Genomic DNA, 26247 nt, shown 5'->3' with positions numbered 1-26247 from the left:
TAACGTCTCTATCGCATCTTTTTTCTTTACTTACATTTTCTCTGATGTCTCTCGTAAAACGTGTTCCGCCATTTCTTTTTTCACATACTTTTACTGCATAAACAGATACTGAATTCTTGAATAAGATATTCCAACCTTTTATCGACATCGATCTGTTTGATTTATCTCTCGTATCGTTCGTTGTTCTTGATAGAACTTCTATGGGAATGTATTGTTAACATGTCAGCATTATGTATTATTACCATAGAAATATTTTTAGGAAATATTATTTAGATGATCTATACTTTTATTTTCTACAAATATTTATTTAATTATGAGATAATCTGTTTATTTATATATTATTATATATTAATATAAAATTATTATAAATCAATTATAAGATAATCTGTCTATTTAATCTTATAATATTTCGTGTTTTTAAGTTATCGATATACCTGCATATTGTGTATCTCGAAACACATAAACGTAACTTTGTAGGATGGTTTCTCAGTTCGTTGAAACAAGAAAAAAAACAATTTATATAATTGAATGTCGGATTACTTTGTTTTCGAATAATAATTTAAGATACCAAAACCACTTTTTAACATAACACCTTTTGCATATATACGCGTATCTGTTAAGGCAATTAAATTTCAATCAGTTAAACATAATAGGAATTTAATTAACAATAAAATATTTTTTCAATATCGACGAAGGAAATATGTTGATAGAAATAATTTACATTAATACGTAAAGTATAAATTATGTGGTAATAAAATTATAACAATATACGATGGAATAACGATAATAATCTATGTGAAACTAAATCTCGAATGAAATATCATGTTAAAATACATAATAATAATACGAAATAATAAACAGTAATGAGCGTGTGAGAACGATTAGTAATTTGTTTCTTGTTTTATAGATATTAAGAGGAAAAAAAACAGATGCATATTTAATTGAAATCAACAAATAATAATAGCAGTACTAATGAAAAAGTCAGCAGGTTAACATTTTCTATAATTAATAGGATAATTAAACAGGATAGGATTATATGTTACATGTTTTGCGTGCATGTCATTTTCCCCTTCTCTCGCTTAATTGTTTACAGAGCAACATGCATAACCATGTTCGTAACTACGTTGATTTTTTCCGATAATTGAATCCATCGATTGCAATCGATTTGATTATACTATGTAACTGGTAAATTTTTCAATTCCATCCTTCTTTAACGTTTTTGTCCATTTAGATTGGTTTTCGTGAAAACTCGACACGTTTTCGCGGTACTAAGTGTGCGTATCACGATCATCGAACGGTTTCGCTTTCTAATTTCTTTTGGAAACTTCACAAGTGCAAAAAGGTTTTTCCTTTTTATTCTTTTTTTTATTCTCCCGTCTGAAAGGAATCGAATTTCGAAATCTCTCGTTGAGTCTCATATTTATTTTACCAATATTTTTTCTACTACAGTCTTCTTCGAAATAAAAATCTACGAAATTTTAAGAGTATTAGCATTGAGTTAATAACGTTGAGAAAAAAAGAAAAAGAAAGAAAAGAAAACTAAAGAAAAAGAAATTAAAGAAATCAGAAGATTTATGAAAGATTCGATTTATCGATTCCACCGAGTGAATTGTTAAGAAGGTGCCTGACCGTGTATTTCGTTTCCTCGACAAACGAGATTCTCCTTGGCGTGTTCAGTTCAAGAATGGAAGATATTGATTAAACACAGACCTTTCCTCTTCTTTTTCTTCTTACTTCATTACCGTCGAAAAAGGCATTTCTACTACCGAATACATTTGAAATTTTAATGAACGAAAAATCTCATCGAAGAATAAGAGTCGGTGGTATCTTTTCAAGTAAAGTATATACGAGATACGTAATAATATCTTTACCATAGTAAAAATATATTGTAAAATCGATTTTTCCGAGTGAGATGTTGAGAAATTGTATTTGAAATAAAAAAGATAATAAAAAAATAAAATAAAAAACACCTGAAATCACAACGTTGTCGTCATCATCATCGTCGTCGTTATCGTCGTCGTCGTTATCGTCGTCGTCGTTATCGTCGTCGTTGTCGTTGCAAATGAAAAACTCGAGTTTTTAAAAAAATACCTGAAGAGAATAATAAGAAAGATATTGATCCAGTCGTTATGTAAATAACGCATATGCCAGTGACCAACCTTATGCTTTAAACCGAATCGCGTGATAGTAGTTCGCACACAACATATTGTCGAGGATAAAGAAGAAGAAGAAAAAGAAGAGGAAGAGGAAGAGGAAGAAGAAGAAGAAGAAGAAGAAGAAAAAGAAAAAGAAGAGGAAGAGGAAGAAGAAGAAGAAAAAGAAGAAGAGAAAGGTACGAAAAAGAACTTGAGATGGGTCTCGTTGGTTCTGTAAAAAGAGGCTGAGGTATTCCTGGCTTGTGGATAAAGTTGTAGTAAGAGAGGGAAAGAGGAGGGGTGAAGGAAGGGGTAGTGCTTTCGATGCGATCGTCGGTCAAACGGAAGCTGTGAACGTCTACTTCAGAAACACGAAGATGACTATCCGGAAGAGAGCATCATTCGAGAAAGAGAGAGAGAGAGAGAGAGAAAGAGAAAGAGAGACGGAGGCTTTCTTACAGCCGCCACCTCGTTTCTGACTTTCTTCCTCTTTTTTCATTGTGTGAAGGAGAAAAAGAAAAAGAAAAAAAGAACGAGAGAGAGAGAGAGAGAGAGTGAGAGAGAAGAAAAAAAAAGAAGAAAAGGGAAAGAAAAATAAGAAAAGTATAGCTCGGAGGTATACACACTTTACTTGTGTTTACATGTGTTCGTGCAAAAAGACGTAAAAAACATAAAAGAAGAATAAGAAGAAGAAGAAGAAGAAGTAGAAGAAGAAATAGAAAAGAAATGTGTGAAATAGTAGAGAAGAAGGTGTCCTAAAGGAAGAAAGATAAAATGTGAAGAGGAAGAGGAAGAGGAAGAAGAAGAAAACATTCGGTTCTACAAGGTGATGAAGACAACAAAAGAAACGAGTTGGTGACGACACTTGGGTGAGAGAAAACGTTACTTCTTCGTCGACAAGCAACAAGATTGTGAACAAAAGCTCTGGCTTGGTTCCTCGATGTATCCTACGGCGTGAGAAAAATATTTAATCCTTCGGGCATCCCTCATGAGCTGATCGTTCTTTCCTTCCTTCGTTCGTTCGTTCATTCTTACGGAACACAAAACTATATTTTTCTGTCGAGTAAAAGATCTGTTATTGGCCGATTTTTCTTTTCTTTTCTTTTCTGTTATCTTTACTTTGACATTTTTCTGTCTGATCAAATTTCCATTCAACGATTCTTTACCTTCCTTTATCCTCTCTTATTTCCTTACTTTGTTTCGAGTTCGTTTATACGAACATCTATCTATATATATATATATATTATTTCAAGACAAAGTTGTTTCTTCCATCGTAATTACCATAGATATTCGAAAATTCCTCCCCCCTTTTATCTCCATATTTTCTTCCACACTTCCATCTCCCACGTCTTTCCATCCGTTTGGATATTTTTTCTTTTTTCTTTGACTTTTTATGCTCCGTTTAAGAAGACTCGTACGTTTTCCAGGACGAGACGAAAAAGTTGGCGAATGGGAATATGAAAGGCGACGAGAAAATTGAAATCTTTTTCCGGCTCGGTTCTCTCTACTTCGACACAGGGAGGAGGAGGAGGAAAAGAGAGGGAGAGAGAGAGAAAGGTAAAGAGAGAGGGAAAGGGAAAACTAGAGAGATAGAGAGAAAGCTCAGAGGACGTAACGAGTCCTGGCACAGTGAAATGGAAGTTGGCTCTGGTACAGAGACGTCTCTCTCTCTCTCTCTCTCTCTCTCTCTCTCTCTCTCTCTCTTTCTCTCTCTATCTTTCGATGGTGGATCGCGAAACGTCGATTCGACGTGACGATACTATCGGCCGATGCCACGCGTCTGTTTATTCCTTGGCAAGAGAACAAAGCATGAACAACGAACAGGCTCTCTCCTCTTCGGCCCTTCAACGACACTCCTCGTGATACCCTTTGGACTCGTCTATGGTCGAGTACCTATACACGTTGATAGATACGTCCGAACAAATGAATAAATGCTTCCCAATGCTAATCGTATACATGAACTAGAATATTTCTTTCCGTTTGACAAAGCAATTCTAGATTTTCAATTAGATATCATAAATCTATTATTCAATAGATATTAACTTTAATTACAAATAGTTTTAATCTTATAAGATTTCTTTCCTTTTTAACTTTAAATCCAAAGTTACCTAGGACTTCTCGATTCGTTTCCTTTTATCTCGTTTTTCTATTTCCCATCGAACCTTTTCTATACTCGTTTCACGAATCGAAATAGATTTTCTCTACGAGTCAAGTTTTCATTACTTTCTCTGTAGTATCTATCCATGCTTCTGACAAATTACTTCGACGACTATAAGTCAGTTTCGTTCCGTTTTACGTTTTCCAAGTTTTATCTATCTAGCTATATACACCACTTGTATACAGACGTACGTATGTATGCATGAATGTATGTATGTACATATGGTTTACATAGTTATAGGTGTAAGTATTATACATATACGAGAAGAAAGTTACGTAAATCGATAGAAAGTCAGCGCCAATTGGGAACTATTCAGGACGATAAGTTTACCCTAGGAAAAACGTCGAAGTAGTCAGTCTCAGAAACATAGCCGGCTTAGACTCCATCTTCGTTGAAACAAACTGAGTTCCTCTAGTTCTTCTTCTAAAAAGAAAAATTCAGATTTATGTGGAAGAGTCTCTGAGAAAAGTGTGTTACCTATAGCAGGAATAAAGTCTTACAGAGAAATCGAATTGAAAAAAAAATCGTTTCAACCAGTTATATCGAATTCCGTCTAAACGGTTACACGACAGGTTTCTTCCTCTTAGAAGTACAAGATGTTCAAAATTGTTGGAGAAACTTTCTCCAGTTTGATAGATTTCCATCTATGTTTATCTATTTCGAGATTATAATAAAGTAATGTTGATGGAAATTATCTTTTAATTTGGTGATAAGTTTATATATACATATTAGGGTGGGTCAAAAAAATGACTTATTTTTTTTTATCAAAATATTCAGAGACAAAAATCAGTACACATGAAAGTTTGATGATGAATATCTTTTGAACGCTTAATTTAATCGACAAAACATAGGACACCATTTTTATAGAGCAGTTAATTTCCTACAAAAATTTGTATTGTGCACTTTTTAATAGTCATTTATTGTTGAGTTATAAAATTCATAAACAAAAATGAAATTTGTCTAAAAATCATCAAATTTAAATCTTCAATATCATTCAAATGGTGATGTTTACGGAAAAAATATAATATACCTTTTTTGTAGAGCATTAAATTTCCTACAAAATTCGTCTAGAACATTTTTCTATACAATCAATAAATAATGAGGTATGAATTTTAATCTATTGGACTAAAAAAAAAAATAAAAAACTGCGATGCGGAGGATCTTCCTATTAAAATTAAGAGCTCATATTTGGTGAAAATTGTTTTAAGGTGTCTAACAACCCATTTTTCCGTGGCACTTGAAAAAAAAAAGTCAATTTTTTTGACCCACCCTAATACATATATGTATAAGACTTCAGACTAGTACGTTCTATATGAAAAATTTTGTATTAAATATTCTTTATATGACTTCCCGAACGTTGCGCATGTGTGCAACGGTAATAATATTCCTAATAAAGAGAATTTAAGATTATAACGTTCTAATTTTAGCATACACGCACACATTTTCTGCATTCTAAAATAATTATTATTTTAACATTCCTGCGCAGTGATGATTTCGAAGGTTCAATTTTACTGTAATATAAAAGAGTGCATTAGAGAATTAAAATAATTGTTATAGAAACGAAAGAAATGTGCATTGATGTTTAAAAGCACTGTGTATATATTGGGAGCACCGTCTTTCTTAAAATTTATCGTCTGACTTAAAATTTATCATCTCTTATGATAGCTCGGGTAACTTCGACTGGATTCGGCTTCGGAAAGTCATATAAACAACATTCAATAAAAGAATTTTGATAGAGAACAACGTGCCAGTCTTTAAACAATAATACACATTTTCTTCGATTAATTACCAATTATTTTAATACTTTAATGCATTTTATTTATTTTAGAATTACTATTATTATACACTAGATATGTACAGGGTATTCAAAACGAATCATTTAATATTTATATAGTATTTAGGATACATTGTACAGAGTAAAAAAGTTTTTGTAAACATAGTTCAAAAAATCAACCATTTCTTAGATGTAAGTAATATAAGAATTTAAGAGAGGCAAAAGTTGTTATAGTATATGATTGCCATATTATCTGAAGATAAGATTTGATAGAATATTGGTTTTCAAAGTATAGGAAGTGATAAGAACGAATAACTATAAGTATTGTTGTAAAAAAAGCAGACTTTAATGACTAATCAAACTTCAATTTTATTCTTAAACTATTTGCCTTCAATGAATTCATAATTTTCCTAATTATTTTCTAAAATTATTATAATAGTTTAAGTATATAATAAAATTTTTTTTATATGCTTTCATAAAAACCCTATTGTGGTTATTTAGTATAAGATCTAGATTCTTCATGAATTATTTGAATTGTACTATTTAACCGTAACAAACATCTACATAAGATAGAAGTATTCACAACACTGACAGATTTCATAACAGATTCTCTAATTTCCTTCTCAAAATATTTGTAAAGCTTAAAAAACATAATATCTCTGTAACGTTACGTGACGTTATAAATAAATACATTTACATACTTGCTTATCTCGGTCGTTAAATTCAATGTATAATATTTGTCAGGAATGATTAAATACGAGCAACGGAAATAAAAAAAAGGAAAGAAAACATTCTCGGTTAATAACGATTGGACGAGAGTATAAATTGTGCATCTTTTAAACTCTTATAAAATATTCATTAATCCATGCATCAAGTACGCTTGATGACACACTACGATTACAGCGGTATGTAATGAGAAACGTGTTTATACCTTTTATATACGAGAATTTGATCATTTCTAGTAGATAAAAAGCGTTCTCCGTTTCTCTAATGATAAAACAACATTTTCTCATTGAAGATATTAAAACGTGTTGTGTTTGCAAAATGTCGAGTTTCGTTGAAACTATATAATGTAAAATTATATCTCGTTCGAATTAACTTCCTTTGCAGGATGCGTCGTTTTCGCACCGAGAAATTACAACCATGAAGGATAAAAAAAGAAGAAAAGAGAAGAGAAAGAAAAAGAAATATTTCTCCGTGTAGAATGCATCGGGGTGAAATACGAAGCGTAAAAATGCGTGTACAAGTAAAGTAGGTCAGGTAGTTCGTCGTTCGTTCGTTCGCATAGACCTATTCGAGAACGTATGTGAAACGATGTTACAAGTTAAATCGTAAAATGACATGAATATCTTTTTCAAAAATTTATCAATCGTATAGGAATACAAGTTATACAAATATATAAAATTTATCAAAAGTATTGAAATATTTTTTTTTTTTATCATACGTAATCACGAATATCAATTGGTAAGATTTTTCAATAGATCGTTGAATTCGTTAATCGAACAAATTTTCGGTCAACGAACGTGGATGTTTTATGATTGTAATTTATTTTCATTGAAAAATAAAATAAATTTCTCAATCAATGAACGTATATATATATATACGTACTGTGATTCTTTCTCATTAAGTGGAAGCAATAAATGTTTTATTAATTTTTTATTACAATAGAAAGTAATATTTCCAACGTTTTCATTTATTATAACGTTTCTCATTGTTTGTTCTAAAGAATAAAATTATTTAATATATATATATATATAGAGAGAGAGAGAGAGAGATCATTCATTACGAAGGTAAAAAGAAGGTACGAGAAAAATAGAAAAAAAATAAAACGAGAAAGAACATAACAACGGACAATGTAAATAAACCAAGATGCCATTCTTAAAAGTTACGTGAAATAATACTCCTAAGATTGTGTTACTATTCTACGTAGGACCTTTCAAAGGACATATTGACTCTTGTAAACTTTGACTTTCATAACGTATGAAAATTTAGTACGTATTTGGCAACGTTACCGAAAAGTAATACGTAGGTGTGAAAATTTCTTGAAATATAATTAATTCGGTTTCACGATAAATTGATAAATCGGTCTTCTTTCGATTTTGATTCCGGTCGTATATTCTCTAGTAAAGTGTGAGATCTCGAAGATAAAAAAAAAAATAAAAAAAGAAGAGACGAGAAGAGAGAAAGAGAAAAAGATCAGAGATCGTTTTATCTTATCTTTCATCGAACGGTGTATCCCAACGCTATGTGCGAAAACTGTCGCATGCAGTGGAGTAGGGAGAGTACTTGATTTATGAAGTGCAGGGTGTATTGGGAAATAGGAATGTGTATGGGTTTAGCAGTGTATGAACTTGAAATGGTTGATCGTGAGATCGTAATCCGTAAATTTCTCGTTGGTTTACTAGTCGCGTGTGTCACGAAAGATTACCGATAATGAAACTGTGTATTTAACATTTAAAAAGAGTACAATTTTTTATTATAACCAAAGTACACTAACATATGATTAATACCGACTATTAAAAGAATAATAATAAAAAAAAATTGTTACGATTTTGTTAACTGTATAATGTAAAGTGACGAGATAATTGAAGATATTCTTCTCATTATTTGATTGTAACTGCATTCAAACGTGATTAAATGAATTAATTTATTAGATAGGAATTAAAAGATGAACGAGATGAGAAAAGGGGGAAGAAAAAAGAGCCCGATATGTTAATATTTTCCGAACTAACGTGCTAATTTAGTCGCAGTAATGTGGTAACGTTTTAATATAACAATTCATCTTCTTTACATTAAAAGTTTCAATCCTATGGTGGTGGGGAAGATGGAGGTGGGGTTATGATTATATAAAGGAAAAGTTGATTTATTTCAACGATTAAATATTCGTATATAAATTTATTTTCATAATTATTTACTCTTTAGAAATAATTTCAAAGTTTAAATGGTTATACTTCAACCACGGGTATTACATTAAATGAATTAATTACGATTGATTCGGAAAATATATAAATAAAGAAGATAAACTCGAATAAAAAACAAGAAAAGAAAAAAAAGGATAAAAAAAGAGCAGAATTAAAAAAAAAGAGAGAGAGAGAGAAAATGGGACATCTATTTAGCTAGCTAGCTTTATATTTTAAAAAGCATTTGGTAAAAGTTCATAGCCGGTGGAAGTGCATATTCTTTGAAAACGGTTTTTCAAGTTGCTGCGCCACTGAACGAAAGGGAATCGACGTAAAATGCTATTTCTTCAAGAAGGAAAAGCTCCTCTACCCTGCCGTTGCCAAGAGAAAACGGAGTTTCGGTTGTGTTTTCCTGCTTGCTGAAGTGGGAAGAGAGTGAGAAGAAGAAAAAGAAAATGAAAAATAAGAAGAAGAAGAAAAAGGAGAAAAGGAGCGAGGATGAAAAAGAGAAGGAAAGGTAGGTATAGAATGAGAGGACTAAAGGGTGAGAGGAGAAAAGAGAAAAAGGGTGAAAAAGTAGGAGGATGAGAAGTTCGTATCGAACTTTCAGCAAAGTAACACTCAGCTCCGGATGAATGAATCGCATTTCCGAGCCGTTTCTCGTGTCTCTTCGTCGTAGTCGTCGTCTTAGTCGTAGATGCAGTTTCACAAAGCGATACGCGAGTAATACGATACTAATGTCCCGTTTCAGGATCACACGATGCCAAAAAATTCCAATCGATTTATCGTATAAACTTCTTCGATTAAGTTTAACCATCTAGCACGTAGTATTTGTTTGTGGAACAACAAAAACAAAAAAAGAAACGAATGTTTGTAATAGACAATTGATACGAAAAATAATCGACATTTTAATACAATTATCGTACATAAATATAATTTCATTATTATTATTATTATTATTATTATTATTATTATTATTATTATTATTATTATTATTATTATTATTATTATTATTATTATTATTATTATTATTATTATTATTATTATTATTATTATTATTATTATTATTATTATTATTTACTTTGAGATGTATTATAGTGTACGATATTATTGAATATCATATCGTTTCGTATTTTATACTCATCGAATATGGGATGATTCATTAATATGCATTAAGATATATATTATAATACTTCCTATGATGAGTTTTAATAAACTTTAATCATTAGAGAACAAGTTATGCAATATTTAGCTAAGATTATATTAATCTTTTCTATTTTAAACAAAACATGATACTTAAGTGATTACATTAATAAATTTAATAAGCTTCTACGATTATATTATTAAAGAGATTTTTATCCTTAGGTCTATCTTTTTTTTTCTTTTGTGAATTAGATCTTAATTTAATGAAGTGGTATGCTTATGTTAAGTGTAATCTCCTAGGTCTTGAAACGTTTAACCTTTTCATACTAATTGCAAAGATCGGTCACACATCTTGAACATTCATCTTTCCTCCCCCTCCCTTTAAACGTTCTTGAGTTTAATAGTGCGTGGAAGGATACAAATTTCCCACGGTGATTTATTGCGCGTAATGTCAGCCATGAACGGTGCGTGAAACGCACTGTTAGAGACAAGAGAGAGAGAGAGAGAGAGAGAGAGAGAGAGAAAGAAAGAGAAAAAGAGAGAGAAAAGAGGATAGAAGTTAGAATCTACGAGTTTTATTTGGTATTCTCTCTACATTTCATCGTAACTCTTTTCATCATTTTCTTTCCATTTCTCTTTCCTTTTCTTTTTCTACATGGTTCGAACGAAAATGCAATGATACGTGTAAAATATAAATGCTTTTTAGCTAGCGTGAAAAAAAATACATACACGCGTATAAATATGTGTGCAGTATGTCTTCATGAAAGGTGTTTGATGCATTGAATGAATTACGAGCACCGACAAGTTATAGTTCGAAACATGGTGACATGGTTATGCTCGCAAAAATCTCTTTTTTCTCTCTTTCTCTTCCTCTCTTTCTCTCTTTCTTTCATTCAAAGAGGAACAGATTAATTGGTCGTTAATTAAGAATTCGTATTTTTCTTTTTTTTTCCTTTAAATACGATATTTTATAAATAACTTTTTCTAGTGTGAACAACCTCGAAGAAAAAAATTAATATTTCAGATTAGAGATGAGATTATTCATATTTAACTAAACCGTATAAAATAACAGAGTTAAATATTTCATTTGGAGAGCATAATCCGATTTCAAGTAGATTAAAATATTATAATTATAAGACATTTTTTATGATCGTAGTAACTTAAAGGGAATGTTCTATTTTTTTCTTTTTTTTTCGTTTTAACGCATTTTGTAAAAACGCGTATCAACGCGAGAAATATTTCCAATTTAAATTCGTTTTTATTTTTGAAATTATTTGGCTACTACTTTCAAAAAATAAACGAAGTGTTATGTCCGTGCATATTTTTTTAAGTCACGTTTATTGTACAAAAAAGCTATTGTGTCGTTTTGACATTTTATCGTGTATACCTACGGCTCTATTAATTATAATTTTTCACAAATAATACAATCTAAAACATAAAAATAACATTATCATACTTTTAACGTAAATAAACAGATCGATGTACGATACCTATTCGTGTGTATATTCGCATTTGTTATTTTCCATGAAATCTATAATATTTAGTAAAATAATTTAACACTTCAGTGTAACACATGACTATTGGAAATACAATATTATTACACAAAATAAAATATATCAGGAATGAAGTTGACCCTTTTAAAACACATTCGTTTTGATATCTCGAAATCCTTGAAAGACTATGATTGGTGTTGGGTAACAATGATGGTAGTGGGTGATATTGGTGAGAATGGTAGCAGATAACAAATGTTATGCATTATCGAAAATCCAAAAGGGACAAAGAATATGTAACATTTCTCCCGACAGAGCTCTGGGATTCCGCGTAACGCACCCTTATCGTACACCCTTTATACTCTCATGCTTCAAATACGAGCTTTACCTTTATAACGCACGAGCTCTCTATCCACCTTTCTCATTTCGTCATTCACGGGGTAAGTCAACCGCACTGTAGTAAAACCACGGAAAAGGAACTTTTGTAAACCCTTTTGTTCTAAAAGGGAACCTCGATAAATCTACATAGAGTTTGTATCCGTAAAAATATCGACTATGTCAATTAAATTACTACATCGATAAAATATCCTTTACTGTCGTGTTGTTTTATATATCGCGAATTTTATTATTATAGAATTCAAACATGGGAGTTAATAAATTGTTCCTAACGTGTATGAAATTTGTTCTTTGTCTGAAAGATAAAATAATGGAAAAAAAAAAAATAAAATAAAAAAATAAAGGAAATAGGTATTTCGATAAATTGTATGATTTAATTAAGTATTACGTAAAATTCTAAGAACTATTTATATTATCAATAGCTCAATTTTCCGGTCTTATCGGATAAACTTTACTTTATGAGTATACATTCTCACGATTTCAAATCTACGGATATAATTTATGAAGAATGTGGAAATGCACGGAAGAGAAAACACTGAAAACGTAAGGGGTGTGCATATATTTATTTATACGAAATCCATAAATATTCGTACACAGAAGGTATATGCATAAACTTATAAATCCCACATTCAAGAAAGAGAGAAATAGAGAGATAGAGTTTGTAATCGAATAAGCCGAACTACTTGCCGTGCCACTGAACACGCACGGATACTCGTAATTTTATATGTTTCTATTTATATATGTATGTGGGTAGTAAATAAATACATAGATACACACATACATACATCTATAAGTACGAGTAGGAACTAGTCAGTGGATACATAATTTGAAGCATCAAATGAGTACTCATCTACTTCTCGCTCTCTGCTAAAGGCTACGAAGTGAGGATAAAGGGCAAGAGGAAAGAGGGAGGAGGAGGAGGTTACGTGTTTCTAACTATTTGCATATCTATGAGTACGGTGGAAGATATATATGCATGTGTTAGAGAGGAAGATCGTGAGAGGAAAGGAGACCAAGAGAGAGAGAGAGAGAGAGAGAGAGAGAGAGAGAAAAGAGAATGAGGGTGAAAGGTCGTTCGAGAAAGAGAGAAAGAGAAAGAGATACAGAAAGACAGAGAGAGAGAGAGAGAGAGAGAGAGAGAGAGAGAGAAGTCAAAGCCGAGAACGACGATGGCAACGACTAGAACGTTATAGTATCACCGTAGTAAACAGTACCAAGGGGTTGCTTGGTTATTTGTAATTGTAATTAGCGGCAGACCAATTCATTACGTCACGAAGAAATACAGAGACATTCACAAGTGCTGTGTAACAGTGGCAGCAATGCTTTCCACCAAAATACTATGAACACTTGGCCATTTATCTATCCGGTAGTCGTATCTTTTGGTAAGAAAACAATGAACGAATTTATTCGAGGAAAAAGTTTGATAGTCTTCTTGGCGTTTACCTACATTGTCCAGACTTCTTCGATTGGACGAACGGACATACGGATGGACAGATTCAGGTTGTTAAAGTAAAACTCTTTTTCCTTTACTTTACCTCATTTATCTTCGCTTCGTAATGTACATTGTCTTCCTTCTCTCTCTCTCTCACTCACTCTCTCTCTCTCTCTCTCTCTCTCTCTCTCTCTCTCGTAGAGATATTATTTTCTATTGGCCTCGATAGTACTAAAAAACTTTCGAGAACGAAAAAAGCTCTTTACCTACTTTTTGAAGGAGTAGTTAGCTTTCACGCTGAACTTCCTTTACTCGTTACAATTACAACATCTTTCTGCATGGGTAACGCTTTATCGTTAATAAAGCTACTTTCTTCTTCTTCTATTTTTTTTCTTTTTTTTTCTGCGCGAGATCGAGATAGCATTCATAGAAAGAGAGAGAGAGAGAGAGAGAGAGAGAGAGAGAGAGAGAGAGAGAGAGAGAGAGAGAAAGAAGAAGAAGTAATGAGATTTTTAAAATACCCATTCGTAGACTATATTTACCCCGGATAGAATCATAATCTCGTTGGAGTACTCGGTCGAAGGATTTGGAGTGTTCTAATACGGCGATCGAGTGAAAAAGGTAATAGCATGCAGGTGGAAAAAAGGGTAGCCTTCATTCCTCCGACGCGAGAAAAACGGAACAATGCAACCATGGAGACTTCATTTTACGACGTTGAATCACTATTTTGAACCACACGAACTGGAATGGAAACACGTTTCTCCTGTGTTGAAATTCGTGCATCTTGTTACGGGAACCACGTGCCCTTGCTTTCCCATCCAAGAACTTTCACAATCTACTCTTTATTCCTTTCTTTTTTTATATTTCTTGTTGTGTTTCTTTTATTTTTGTTATTTTATTAAAATTGGATAATTCGAAGTCGGAAAATCTTAAATGAAACAAAAGTCTTGAACGAAGTTAAACGTAGAAATGTACTTTTCGTGTAAAATGGATTAAGGATAAATTTAGTTAGAAATGTGCTTGGACGAACCGACTCGTGACGAATACGAATTTATAAATGTGTGTGTTCGTGTATATATATATATATATGCATTTGTCTTTTCTATGTTCTTCTATGGATACACATAGACGTTATATTGTGCTCGCGCGTTTTACATTGAGCAAGACACAGCACTTCTCATTCTCCGGTAATACATTAACGTTTTAAAAGGTGAGAAAATGGAAGAAGATTCTATCCTAGCACCTGGGTTACGTTTAATTTATCATTTTATTTTCTTAACTCGTTTCTCACGGTTATAGAACGTTCGTGATGATGCATAACATTCAACCATAGTAGATTTTAAATCGTTGTCTCGTAGGATGCCAAAATATTTTAATCTTAGTTCAGAAACGTTTCATTTTTGAATTATATATTTAAATGTACGCGTTTATATATAAATAGGTAGCTTTAATATTCAATTTTATTTAATTATGAAGAAAAGGAAAATATCCCGTTTTCTTTTCTTCGCAAATATTACCAACGTTTTATACTTTTATAATACGAAAAGATAACAGGAAGAAAGATAAAGTCGAAAGTTCGCGGCGCGTAGAAACTTTCGGTGTTTCTCGTAGAACTTTTCAAGCTACTATTCTCACGATTCCCAACAACTTAGGACGACTTTTTATCTTCCCTTTTTATCTTTTTCTGTTTTTTTCTTTTCTTTTTCATATTTTTTTTTGTTTCGATAAACATTGCGGTAACGTTGCGAAAATTTTCCGTTTTCAGAGGTAGTATCAAGTAAATTCTCTTCCAAATTTTCATAATATCTCCGTGTAAAATAAAAAAATAAAAAAATGGAACAATGTTTTTCCTAGAGACAAATAATCCGATTTAGAATTGTCATCCTGAAAATTATTAATCTTGAATATGATGTATCGTTTTGATTGGAAAAGTTTCTCTATCACAGTAAAGCAAACCAGCCGCTGTTCACGAACTTGTTACTATCCGTTCAGTTTGCCGATTCGGTAGCTCTGTTTGTCCGTCCGTTAGCAATGTAACGAATAAGCTTTTGGGCACCACCATGAGGATTTAATGGCGCGGAACTACGAAATCGGCCGCGAAAGCTAACTTCGAATTGCGGATTTTACGAACTTTCGCGTTTCAAGATTGATCGTCGTCCTTTTTCTCTATCGATAAATTATTACGGTTACGGTGAGAATAGGCAAACAAGACCTAGTCGACCGAATCGAATTTTGATTTACGAATATAATGAATATTAATAACGGTATCGGGCATTTTAATCGTCATTTTTCAATGAATATATAATAATTAATGGAAATCATCGATTTAACGACCTGTTTTCAAATTGAATTAATGGAGATTGAAGTAAATCTCGGAAGCATTGAAATGTTTCAACGCATTGTTCAATCTCTCTCTCTCTCTCTCTCTCTCTCTCTCTCTATCTATCTGTTGTTCATTTGTGCCGAAGCTTTCACGTAAGCACGTTTAATTTTCATGGAATCGAATGTTTCAACCTCAAGGGCACGATCTTATCCGGATAACTAGTTAAATTAGACTGCTCTGTCTAAGGCAACGTTGGTGTTGCAATTCCTGGACGATGCAGTTGTACAACGGCGTGCAAATGGTGTTGTAAACTTCAGCAACACGACATATATACGGGCCGCAGAGATTTTAGAGCTCCGACAACGTTTTAACACCCCAACTTTAACGTTTTTGTCTTTCTCTCTTTTTCTCTTTAAAACATTTTACCGTAATTACGTGTTTTCGTACGATTAAAAGAAGAAAAAGAAATTCAAGTTAATAAACGTAACGATCTATTCAATTTTAAGATAATATTTTTGATCAATCTTTGTCGATAAAGGAACATCTTGTCTAACTAAAGTCAATATTTAATAACGTACTTTTATAATACTTCAACAGCATCTTAATTAAGCTTCTGTAGTTCTTATTGGTTGATTATTATCTATCGATCGATAGTTTATTTAATCTAGAAAAATATTATATCAAGAGATGCTCTTTCATTTCCTACTCTATTACTTTATCTTTTCTCTTTCTCTCTTTTTTCTCTTTATTCATCTCTACTTTTCTTTTCTAAGCTACGAATTTTTATATTAATCCTTACTAAAGGTTTACGTTTGCTTTTGACATGTTAAAAAAGAAAAGAGGGAAGGAGGGAAAAGATAGGAGGAGGAGGAAAAAATCAGAGAGATCAAACGTGTTGAGATTTTTTGTTGCAAAAAGAAACGCAGAAAGAAAATAAAAAAGAGAGAGAGAGAGAAGAAGAGAAAAAATCATGTCCTGTTCGGAAAAGAAATAGTAAAAAAGAAGAAGAAGAAGAAGATACGGGTACCATCGTCCTTTTTAAAAGCTCTTTTCCAAGAAGAGGATAGCTTTTCCAACGTGTCACAGCGAGAAGTAATCTCACGAAATTGCTTCGCACGATTTTAGGTCGTCCCGAAGTAGCTGCCATCTCGATTGCTCGCTCTCTCGTTCTACTTCCGGCCTTCGGCCCTTCAAATTTCATTTGCCTCCGAGAGAGAAACTATCGGAGAGTTCGTCAGAGGATAAAAGGAGTGAACTGTGACGTAACTGTGAATATATTCTCTACTACGTGTATACAAATTACGATAGTATTGCCTTACGTCGAAACGTCTTAGAAATCTCATTAATGTTCAAACATTTAGTTTCACAGTTTCTATTTTCATGAGATTTTCTCTGAGTACGCGTATAGAGAAGTTTGTTGTATTTCAATTTGATATCATGGAAATGGTATTATAGAAAACTTTAACGTACGTACGTACGTACGTGCATACGTTGCATGCATGCATAAATATGCGATGATTTTTTAAAATTATACAATTCAAGCAGACGAGGTCGGTAATCATTGAGCACGGTTGTTGCTCCGGTAAGGAGAATGATTTTTCTTTTTATTCCTCTTTTTCTGTCTCCGTCTTCCATTCTTCTTCTTCTTCTCCTCCTCCTATTCCTGCCATTCTCCCTTTCGCCCCGTTTCTCTCACTTTTGGTAATTTTTCCCACGGCAAGAGGGATACATTCCATACAGCAGTCTCTTTTTGTTTCTCTCCTCCTATTCTCTGTCTGTCTCGTGAAAAAAAAGTAGGCCCAGTGGGGATTAAACTCGAGTCTGTGCTTTCACGTAACACGGCAACACGGGTTACACATTGGAACACGCGAGTATGTCATTTAGTAGCTTTGTTCGTAGCAAGCACGTTTTCTGTACAATACACCACACCCCACTCCACCCCCCACACCTCCTCTCGTCGACCGTGATACACTCGGATAAATTTTGTGTAACTTTGTGAAGCGTTAAATTTATGATCCACTCGCCTCGATGATCGATTTCCTACGAAATGACGCTCGAAAAAAATCTATCGTGATTTGAATCCTCTAGCGCGTTTTTGGTTTTTTTTCTTTTTTTTTCTTTCCTAATTAACTAGTACGAAACAACACAGGGGTAACCCGATAATTTATTACTCGCTAATTGTCTGCACTGTAAAATCGATCAAGCCTAGCCGAATATGTAAAAACGAGGGGTAACAAAAAAGAAAGAAAAGCGAAGTTGCAGTATTATTTATCGATTAACGAAAAAGAAAAGGAAAAATTTCTCACAAAAAAAAACACAACTTTACCAATAGTTTACGCGGTTCTATGATCCTAATTCTTGTGTGTTCGCATTTATCTTGAAAAAAAACGAGTAGAAAAAACCGTTGACGTTTTCGAGGTCGTTAACGAATCAAGGTTGAGCTAGGTCGCTCGTTGCGTTTTTCCCCGAACGCGAAAAAGGGTACGTTTGTATTTCTAAAATAGTTTTATAATCCTACCGGTAGGTAGAGATTTTGCAGCAGGAGCCATTTAAGTGCTACCTATTACGCGCTCGAAAAATTTCACAATCGTACGCTAGTAAAGTCGAGGACCATAAAAATATAGGTCTACTTTTCGTCGAGTACACGCTCGGATAGTCGCATACAAATGGCAATATTATCGGAGTAGAAGACAAAAATCAGGCTAAAAGGGGATGATGTAGGGCGAATCGCGGCACGAGGGTGGAAAAGGTTTCCACGTCGTCGTTTACAATTCCATAGCCTATGCGAATAAGAAAAAGGTAAACGACTTTTGAAGAACTCCAATTGCATGGGTCCACGTTCGATCGAAAGTCTTAACGATCTTCAGCGAACTATTATGGTTAATGACGTTCTTCAATGTTGTTTTGGAACCCTCCCCTTATTTGAATGTACTTTTTGTTACCACAACTATCTAAAGACAACGAGGACTACGATGTGACAAGAAACGTAATAGTTCGTAGTAGTTAAGAAGATAAAAAAAAGGAATAATGCTTACTTACCCGTGCTTTTGGTGTCTGTTTTAGTCCGATCGCTGGTTGGCTCCTATTACTCTGTAACAACGACAAAAGAAAATGGCATGTTTCAGTAGAAAATAATTAATAGAGATTTCAAAGAGAAAGAGAGAGAGAGAGAGAGAGAGATAATAGGATCGTATTGTGTTTGTAGCGGAGCTTAATGAAAAGCTCTTAGGTACGTATATATGTGTGTACGTGGGTGTGTAGATGTACATTACCATTCTACCTATTTGGTTAACGGGATTATAGAGCGACTGAACATTGAAATGGTAAGGTAGAGAGAAACTAAACTACTAATCGCCATTTTGTTTTAGAATGTTGCTTTGTTTTTAATCTCCGAATGCGCAGGGATGATTACATATCATACTTATGAAAGGTTGGACAGAGATAGAATGAAATTCTAAAGGCAAATGGACGTTTGATCTCGTAATCTTCCATGAATTCAATTTCGACAGTCAATGATGGATACTTCGAATCCTTTTCTGATGGAATATATAAATCTCTTGGAAAGACAGTGAACGTCAGTGTCACTTTGCTTGGTTTCAGTTTGAACCATCGTTTGTACGAACGATAAAACGATAAATTTACTCGATGCCATTGAATCATTCACTATCGTAACTGGTTGTTATCATTCTTGCGGGTGTATAAATTTTAATTACTCTATCGGTTTCTGCTTCAATAATATACGAACGAAATGGAAAAAACTATAGGCAAAAAATCGGGAATACAAATAAAGAAAAAATGAAATAAATGGTTTGAAAGAAATTTTCTAGTGAGAGGAAAAAACTTTTACATTCGAACTTTTTTTACTTTTCTCTTTTTCTTTTTTCTTTATTTATTTCTCATTCGGCTACATTAATAACGACGAAATGAAAATAAGAATTTTCCCAGATAATTAAAGAAGATTGGAAATATATATTTCAGCCGTGGTCTCTATAGGGTGTCATTAAATTAAACTATAATCATGTAAAATATATTTAGATTCATGAACGATAAGCAGATATTGAAAATGAAGATGTCATAATTAACGGTATAACATGTTATATGGGGATAAGTAGGAATTTTGACTTTAGTATTATGGAAATGGATTTTCGCTAGTGCGGAGTTTCTGGGTCAGGTAAAATAAACGAGCTAGATAAATTGAGAAGCAGAGAAGCTGGCCAAGCAAGTTGTGTCGAGCAAGATGCAATAAGAGTGAGTAGGTTTGCAGGGGGTAAGGGTTAGGGAGGGGAGAAAAGCAGACAGACAGAGAGGGGAGTGTTCGAGAGAAATGCTTAGAAGTGATAATTAAGCGGTTTATCTCAATTAATTCCGAATAATTGCGTCTAGCAATTAGTAGCAATTACTGAGATTGTGTCACGCACAAACGTGAACAGTACTTCTCCAATAGGATTTCACATCCCTGAACCAGTTAGTTATCTTTGTATTCGTCTCTGTGTTTGTCGTTGTCGTCTTCGTCGTCGTCGTCGTTGTTATCTTTGTTATTATAATATTTTTCATGACCGATATATCTCATCTAGTTATGCTAGCCGAATAGTCTTTCGTGTCAAGTAAACTCGAGTTTCGATTTCGAGATGGAAATATACCGGAAAATGTTACGATTTGGCGAATTTATTGGATCGAGTATATATTTTATAGAAATGTACGTGTAAAATATATATATGTGTGACTCTCATCGATCATAATATCACGGATTGCGTTTTCATATACCTGTTTACGTAGTACTCATTTATTATTTACATATCAATTAATTAAAGTCATATTTACTGTTGTACGTTACACGTTCTTTTATAAAGTAAGTAATAATAACATGAAGGAGAAAAGACTGGTCAGAGAGTTATTTTATATATATATGTATATATTTTTGTTGTTGTATTATCTCATCTTTTTTATTTCACAATATAGTTCCTAGTTTACTCGAAGAATTTGCTTATGGAACAACACGTAACTGGTGACATGCACGACCATCGATGAGAAAATATTTTTCGTCGGAAGTCAAAAACCAAATAGTGACATGGTCACCTCGAAATATTGGTTTCATATATTTCCCATCGTTTTTTTTTTGTTTACCAACATGTTGCGTCGTAGGCAAAAAGTAAACGATATTTCTACAATAACTGGGTTATCATTCGTACTATATGACTTATGATAATTATTATTAATAATAAAAGTCTATTTTTTTCTTCTTATTTAATATAGATCAATATTCGTTAATAATATATGCAAATATTTTCCACATTTCAATAAATTGTTCGTGATTCGGACAATAACGATATTGGTATTCACATTAATTAGGTATTTTAAATATTTGACAAATCCTATTGAAAAATACTATATATAGTTAGCGATAGTCGTCGTTATAACCGAATTACATACGTACATATGTATATGTGTCAGCTCGATTATTAACCAAGCATATATTTATTTGTATTGAGTTGTGCTATCGAGTGTTTCGTTGATCGATTATTAATAACAGGAATTAAAATGATCGAGGCAACGTCAGTGATATCTGCAGTTAATTGCATATTAATTATATAACCGAGATTCGATGATAATTGTCGATCCTACCCGTACTGTAAGTTAAGTTTTGCAATCTAATAATTATATAAGAAATCGTTTGTATCGGTAGTATAATTATTATATCACACGTTGTTATTAATCAATAATAAAGTTTCACGTTAATATAATTTGACATTAGACGAAATGATTATTTTTTATGTGGATTAGTTTCTTAACCCTCTAAGTGCTATGAATATATTCATTTAGTAAAAGTTGCTAGGATTATTATGTTGATTATTATTTTGAGTTTTGTCAAATGAAAATTATACAAGAGACGAAATAACTTTATAGAATTATTAAATATAATTTATTATAAAATCTGATTAATAATATTAATCAACGGAAACAGTCGCACTAATAATAAACTATTTCATCTCTAGAAAACACTTCAGCTAAGAGTATTCAGCACTCAAAGAGTTAACTTAATTTACAATCTAAGTTGTGGGAACAATAGTAATTTCAAATATTCAAAAAATTTATTTACCAATGGTATACCCAAATTCACGACTTAATAGAGAAAATAAGGTTAAGAAACGCGCGAATACGAATACAAATAGGAAGTAAAAAGGAAGAATATGTCTCGGAAAAAGGAAGCAACGTTAGTCGTTATCGTTAAAGGAAGAAATCGACCACGTAATTCAAACGGTCGTTATGGTAAATGTCAGTTAAAGCAAGGCGGATACCCGTAAACTCGATAAAAGTTAATGTTAACTAGAACGTTGGCAATGGTGTTGGTGATGGGGGTGGGGGTACGATCGTATTCCAACTAAGGATTCGGGAACCGTTTGCGACGATAAACGTAATTTTGTAAAAGAAATAAGGAAAAAGAAAAAAAAGAGTCAAGTGGTTTTACTTAAGTTCGAGGAGAACGCTTTTAGGAATCTATTTAAACCAACATCGTGGAGGGACTCTCGCGGAACAATTTTGAGCATTAACAGGGATGTCCTCGCACGATCTAGATGCAAATTGGAACGACCCACTCTGAACGTCGAGTCGATCTCAGAGCACGGTATCCTCGTTACCGATCGCTAATTAATTTTCCCGGACGTTTCGAGATATAATTTCTCTCTCTTTCTCTCTCACTCTCGTTTTATCCAGAAACGAGTTAGCTTATCGTGAGGATAAGGGCTGGAATTTTTCTATTTATTTCTCTTTCCTTTTATCTGTTTTGTTTTTATTTCTTTTCTATTTCTTTTTTTTTCTTTTCTTCTTCTTCTTCTTTAGACACATACCTACTCACCTACCTACCAACCTACCCACTACCTACCAGTCCCTTGGAAAGGGCCAATAATTTTCGTAAGACTTAACGGAAACTTCGACTATATAGGCAAAAGTTTAATTGAACTTTGGCGTTTTCCTGTTTCGATGCTCGGCCGTGCTTGCTTGCGAGCTTCTCTCCTTGCTCATTACAAAATTCGGTCTTAAGACTCGTCGGGGGGGGGGGCTTAATCCCTTGCCACTGATTGTAATTACTTCAAGTTTTCCATTGAGTTACTACTAAAAAGCGTTAGGATAAGGATAATATTGTAAAGCAACAACGCGGTTCCCTATTTCAACCATAATTGCAGATGCAACCATTCTCTACTACTACTTCTTCTTCTTCTTCTCCTTCGAGCTTTATTTTCTCTCTTTCTCTTTTTCTTTCAAACTTTCTGTCCGTCCATCCGTCTTTTCTCATTCCTTCCTACACCTTCTTTCTCTTTTCCCATTCTTTTTTGTCAATCTTTCTTCGAGACACTCTTCTTCTTTTCTCGTCTTTTAAACGCCAAGATCCGGTGTTGCTTGCATGCCTGCCTGCCTGACTGCCTGCTTGCTTGATAGTTCGTTCTTTCGGAAAAAACTGCAAAAAGCAAGTCGACCGCTACGTATTACTTCTTCTACAGGAATGGAACAACAAAAATTGCTATAGAATTCCGTTCCTTCGAGTCTTTAAGGGGGGAAAAAGAAGACTAGGTTATATAACAAAGGAGTAGTACCTTCTTCTAGACGTCAACTTTTTTTCCTCTTTCGTCTGACTTATTTCTGACTTTGAAAGTTTTATCGACCGAAAAATTATGTTCCCTTTTGTCTTTTTTTTTTTCGAAAAAGGCAGAGAGGAAATAATTTGTGATTTTTATTCTCTCTCTTCTTTTTTTTTCAAAAAAACGTTTGGTCGTTAAAAAATGTACGAATTAATAATAATTAACGACAATACGGTTAGAGTTTTATCGAATGGTACCCGTTACTAGAAATTTCTTCTCGAAATTCCTGAAATAAATAAAAAGATACTCTCTTTTGCAGGATCGTGACCAGGAGAAGAGAAAACGGTCGGCCCTGAACGAAAGTTTTTTTTTTTTTTTAAAGATCGGCACGACAATTAATTCGGCTTTGAGCCAAAGGAAAAAAAAGGGTGACAGATGGAGAAAAAGAAAACTCGCATTGAAAACAAATCAATCCGTCGGAACGAAACGTGCCACGAGAACTGCACGAGATTGGGAACACGCCATTGAAAATCCAGTAACGACTAGGTCACGTACGTATAAAGGAAATGAGAATTCCACTTTACATAGAGAACTCGATCGTCTTCGATGTCTCGATTCCTCGAATTACGATATATTTAAAAGCTAGTACAACACAATTTGTACTGTAGAAAATTTTGTTTTCTCTTGGTCTTTTTTTTAACTTTTTTCCATAATACATCGTTTATTTCATATTTCAATTAGAAAAAATGTTTATATTTTTTAATTCAATGATATTTATTTTTAAAATAAACCTAAAATGTTGCGTAGAAATGTATCGAGTAAGATTTTAATATTGCAGTGTGTCTTTTGATGAAATTTGAGTTCATCAAACTGGACTATCAATCAATGCGGATAACCAATAATAATCTTATGTTCAATAACACAACTTTGTGACAACACAAAAACACAAAAGTTTTTTCTGAGAACCAAAGGGCAATGTTCGAAAATAATAAATTACCGTTTGACCGACATTACGTGTCCTAGTCAGCTGTTTCTACTGCACACTTTTAACTATTCGTTTCGAAAAAAAAACACCAACACTGACTCTCCTGACACCTATCGTCCACCTAATAGACGTCACAGATTTTTCTAGGGTTCAAACCCACCTTGGACATGTGTAAAAGATCAACCATGAAAACTGTCGTAGTATGTACGTGAAGGAACTGCCACCAAGTCTCATAAAATACCCAACATGGTGTTTTTTGCTATATGAATGATACAGGGTATTGTATTCGTGAAGGATAGTGCCATTTTCATCGATCTCTTTCTCAAGGTTCTTCCGATACAATGAACATATATGTTCCATTATATTCTTTATTCTCTATTTTAATAAATCTTATTCATATTTCAATCCCCATATATGCAATAGTTCGGTTTCGTTGAAAAAGTTTCATTAAAAATAAAGCTCTATGTGTCGGATAAAAATAAAAAAGGTCGCTTTTGTACATTTTCATAATAAAAGGATTCTTATTCATTATTATTAACAAATGGAATTCAAAATTAACGAATAAATGTAATATGTGAAAATAATAATACAACAACGAATAATATATTATCGGAAACTAGGGATTCTTCATTATCGATTGATTAATGTAATGAATAATAAGCGGCCGCACTTTTGTACGTAAACTGGTTCAATCTTGTTGAAAAGAAAAAATATTGTAATTAAGCTGGAAAGTTATATATATATTATTATAATTATTAAATTACATTAACTCTTTTCAACTACTGTATTTTCTGACGCATAAGTATAACTTGGACGAGAGCTTTTAGAAGCATGCAAGATAAAAATGATGTACGCTTAAAAATTTTATATTAAAAATAATAAATTTTAATTACAAATAAGAAACTTTGTAAAAGTACGAACGCAGGATAGTTCAAAAATAACTGATGAGAATTTCTAGAGTTTTTCATTTCGCGATTTACAAACGAATTTTAATTATTTGTTTTTGTTATTTAATCAAACAAATGGAAAACTATATTTTCACAAACACACGTTTGTTATGCTTACTTTGAATGCGAGGGTCTTGATGTTTTTCAAAGCTTTTGACGATGTTACTTTTAGAAACTTCGATAATACACGCACACTTCCATGATTATTTCACGTCAAACTTTTTCCAAAGAATTTTGAAGTTTTTTCCCGCAGTAACATATTTTGAATAAAAGATTTTTACCACGCGGATAATATTATGAAAACAGGTATTGGATTCTTCAGCATGATCGAGTAGTTTTACATGCAGTAAAATCATCGATTAGGCTTTGTAAAATATTCTTTATGGAAATTTTGGATCAAAATGTTTACTTTTCAAATTTTTCTGATCTCATTATTATGGATTTTTCTCTTCTCAATATGATCAACTATATACAGCGCAAAATTTACAATTCAAAGTAAGGTTATAATAAAATCATTTGAGAATCCTTTGATTTTGAATACTTACATTTAATACAAAGACGATCATTCCGAACGTTGTTGTAAAATATATATAATTTTCCATTTGTGTTATCAATTAATCAAACGGATATTCATTAATAATTCACGAAGTTAAAATTTCCGAAAATTATTTACAATTATTTTGCATCATTCAAATGGTCAGCTTCGTATGATTACGTTATAATGCAAATTTCGAAATATTAAAAATGCATCCGCAAAAAGGGTTTAATTCGCATGTCCGAAGTAGGAAATCCGTCTATCATTCACTTATCGTTGTGGTCATTGAAAACGTACGAAGTAAGAGGTGAAAAGAAGAACCGATAACGATGTAACGTAAACACAAAAATCGTTTAGTACGAGGTGCGAAAATGATTCTCCCGTACGGGAATGATGCCGCCGACATCCATCGTTCGTTAAAACGCGTCTGATAAAATTTTAATCCCGGTCGATCT

General features: G+C 32.9%; 1 protein-coding gene across 1 annotated transcript in view; it reads right to left on the bottom strand.

Annotated features, from left to right (window-relative positions):
- Positions 1–26247, bottom strand: part of LOC107074580 (uncharacterized) — a 384592-nt gene that overhangs the window by 305949 nt on the left and 52396 nt on the right. Inside the window, exon 3 of the mRNA XM_015336134.2 lies at positions 18791–18841. Within this exon, the coding sequence (XP_015191620.2) occupies positions 18791–18841 (51 nt within the window). The remainder of the gene's footprint in view (positions 1–18790; positions 18842–26247) is intronic.

This window comes from Polistes dominula, unplaced genomic scaffold, assembly GCF_049000335.1.
Source record: "Polistes dominula isolate Pdom_NZ unplaced genomic scaffold, Pdom_raw_medaka contig_82, whole genome shotgun sequence".
In the NCBI taxonomy this organism is placed as follows: Eukaryota; Metazoa; Arthropoda; class Insecta; order Hymenoptera; family Vespidae; genus Polistes; species Polistes dominula.
This window is presented reverse-complemented; position numbering and strand designations above follow the sequence as displayed.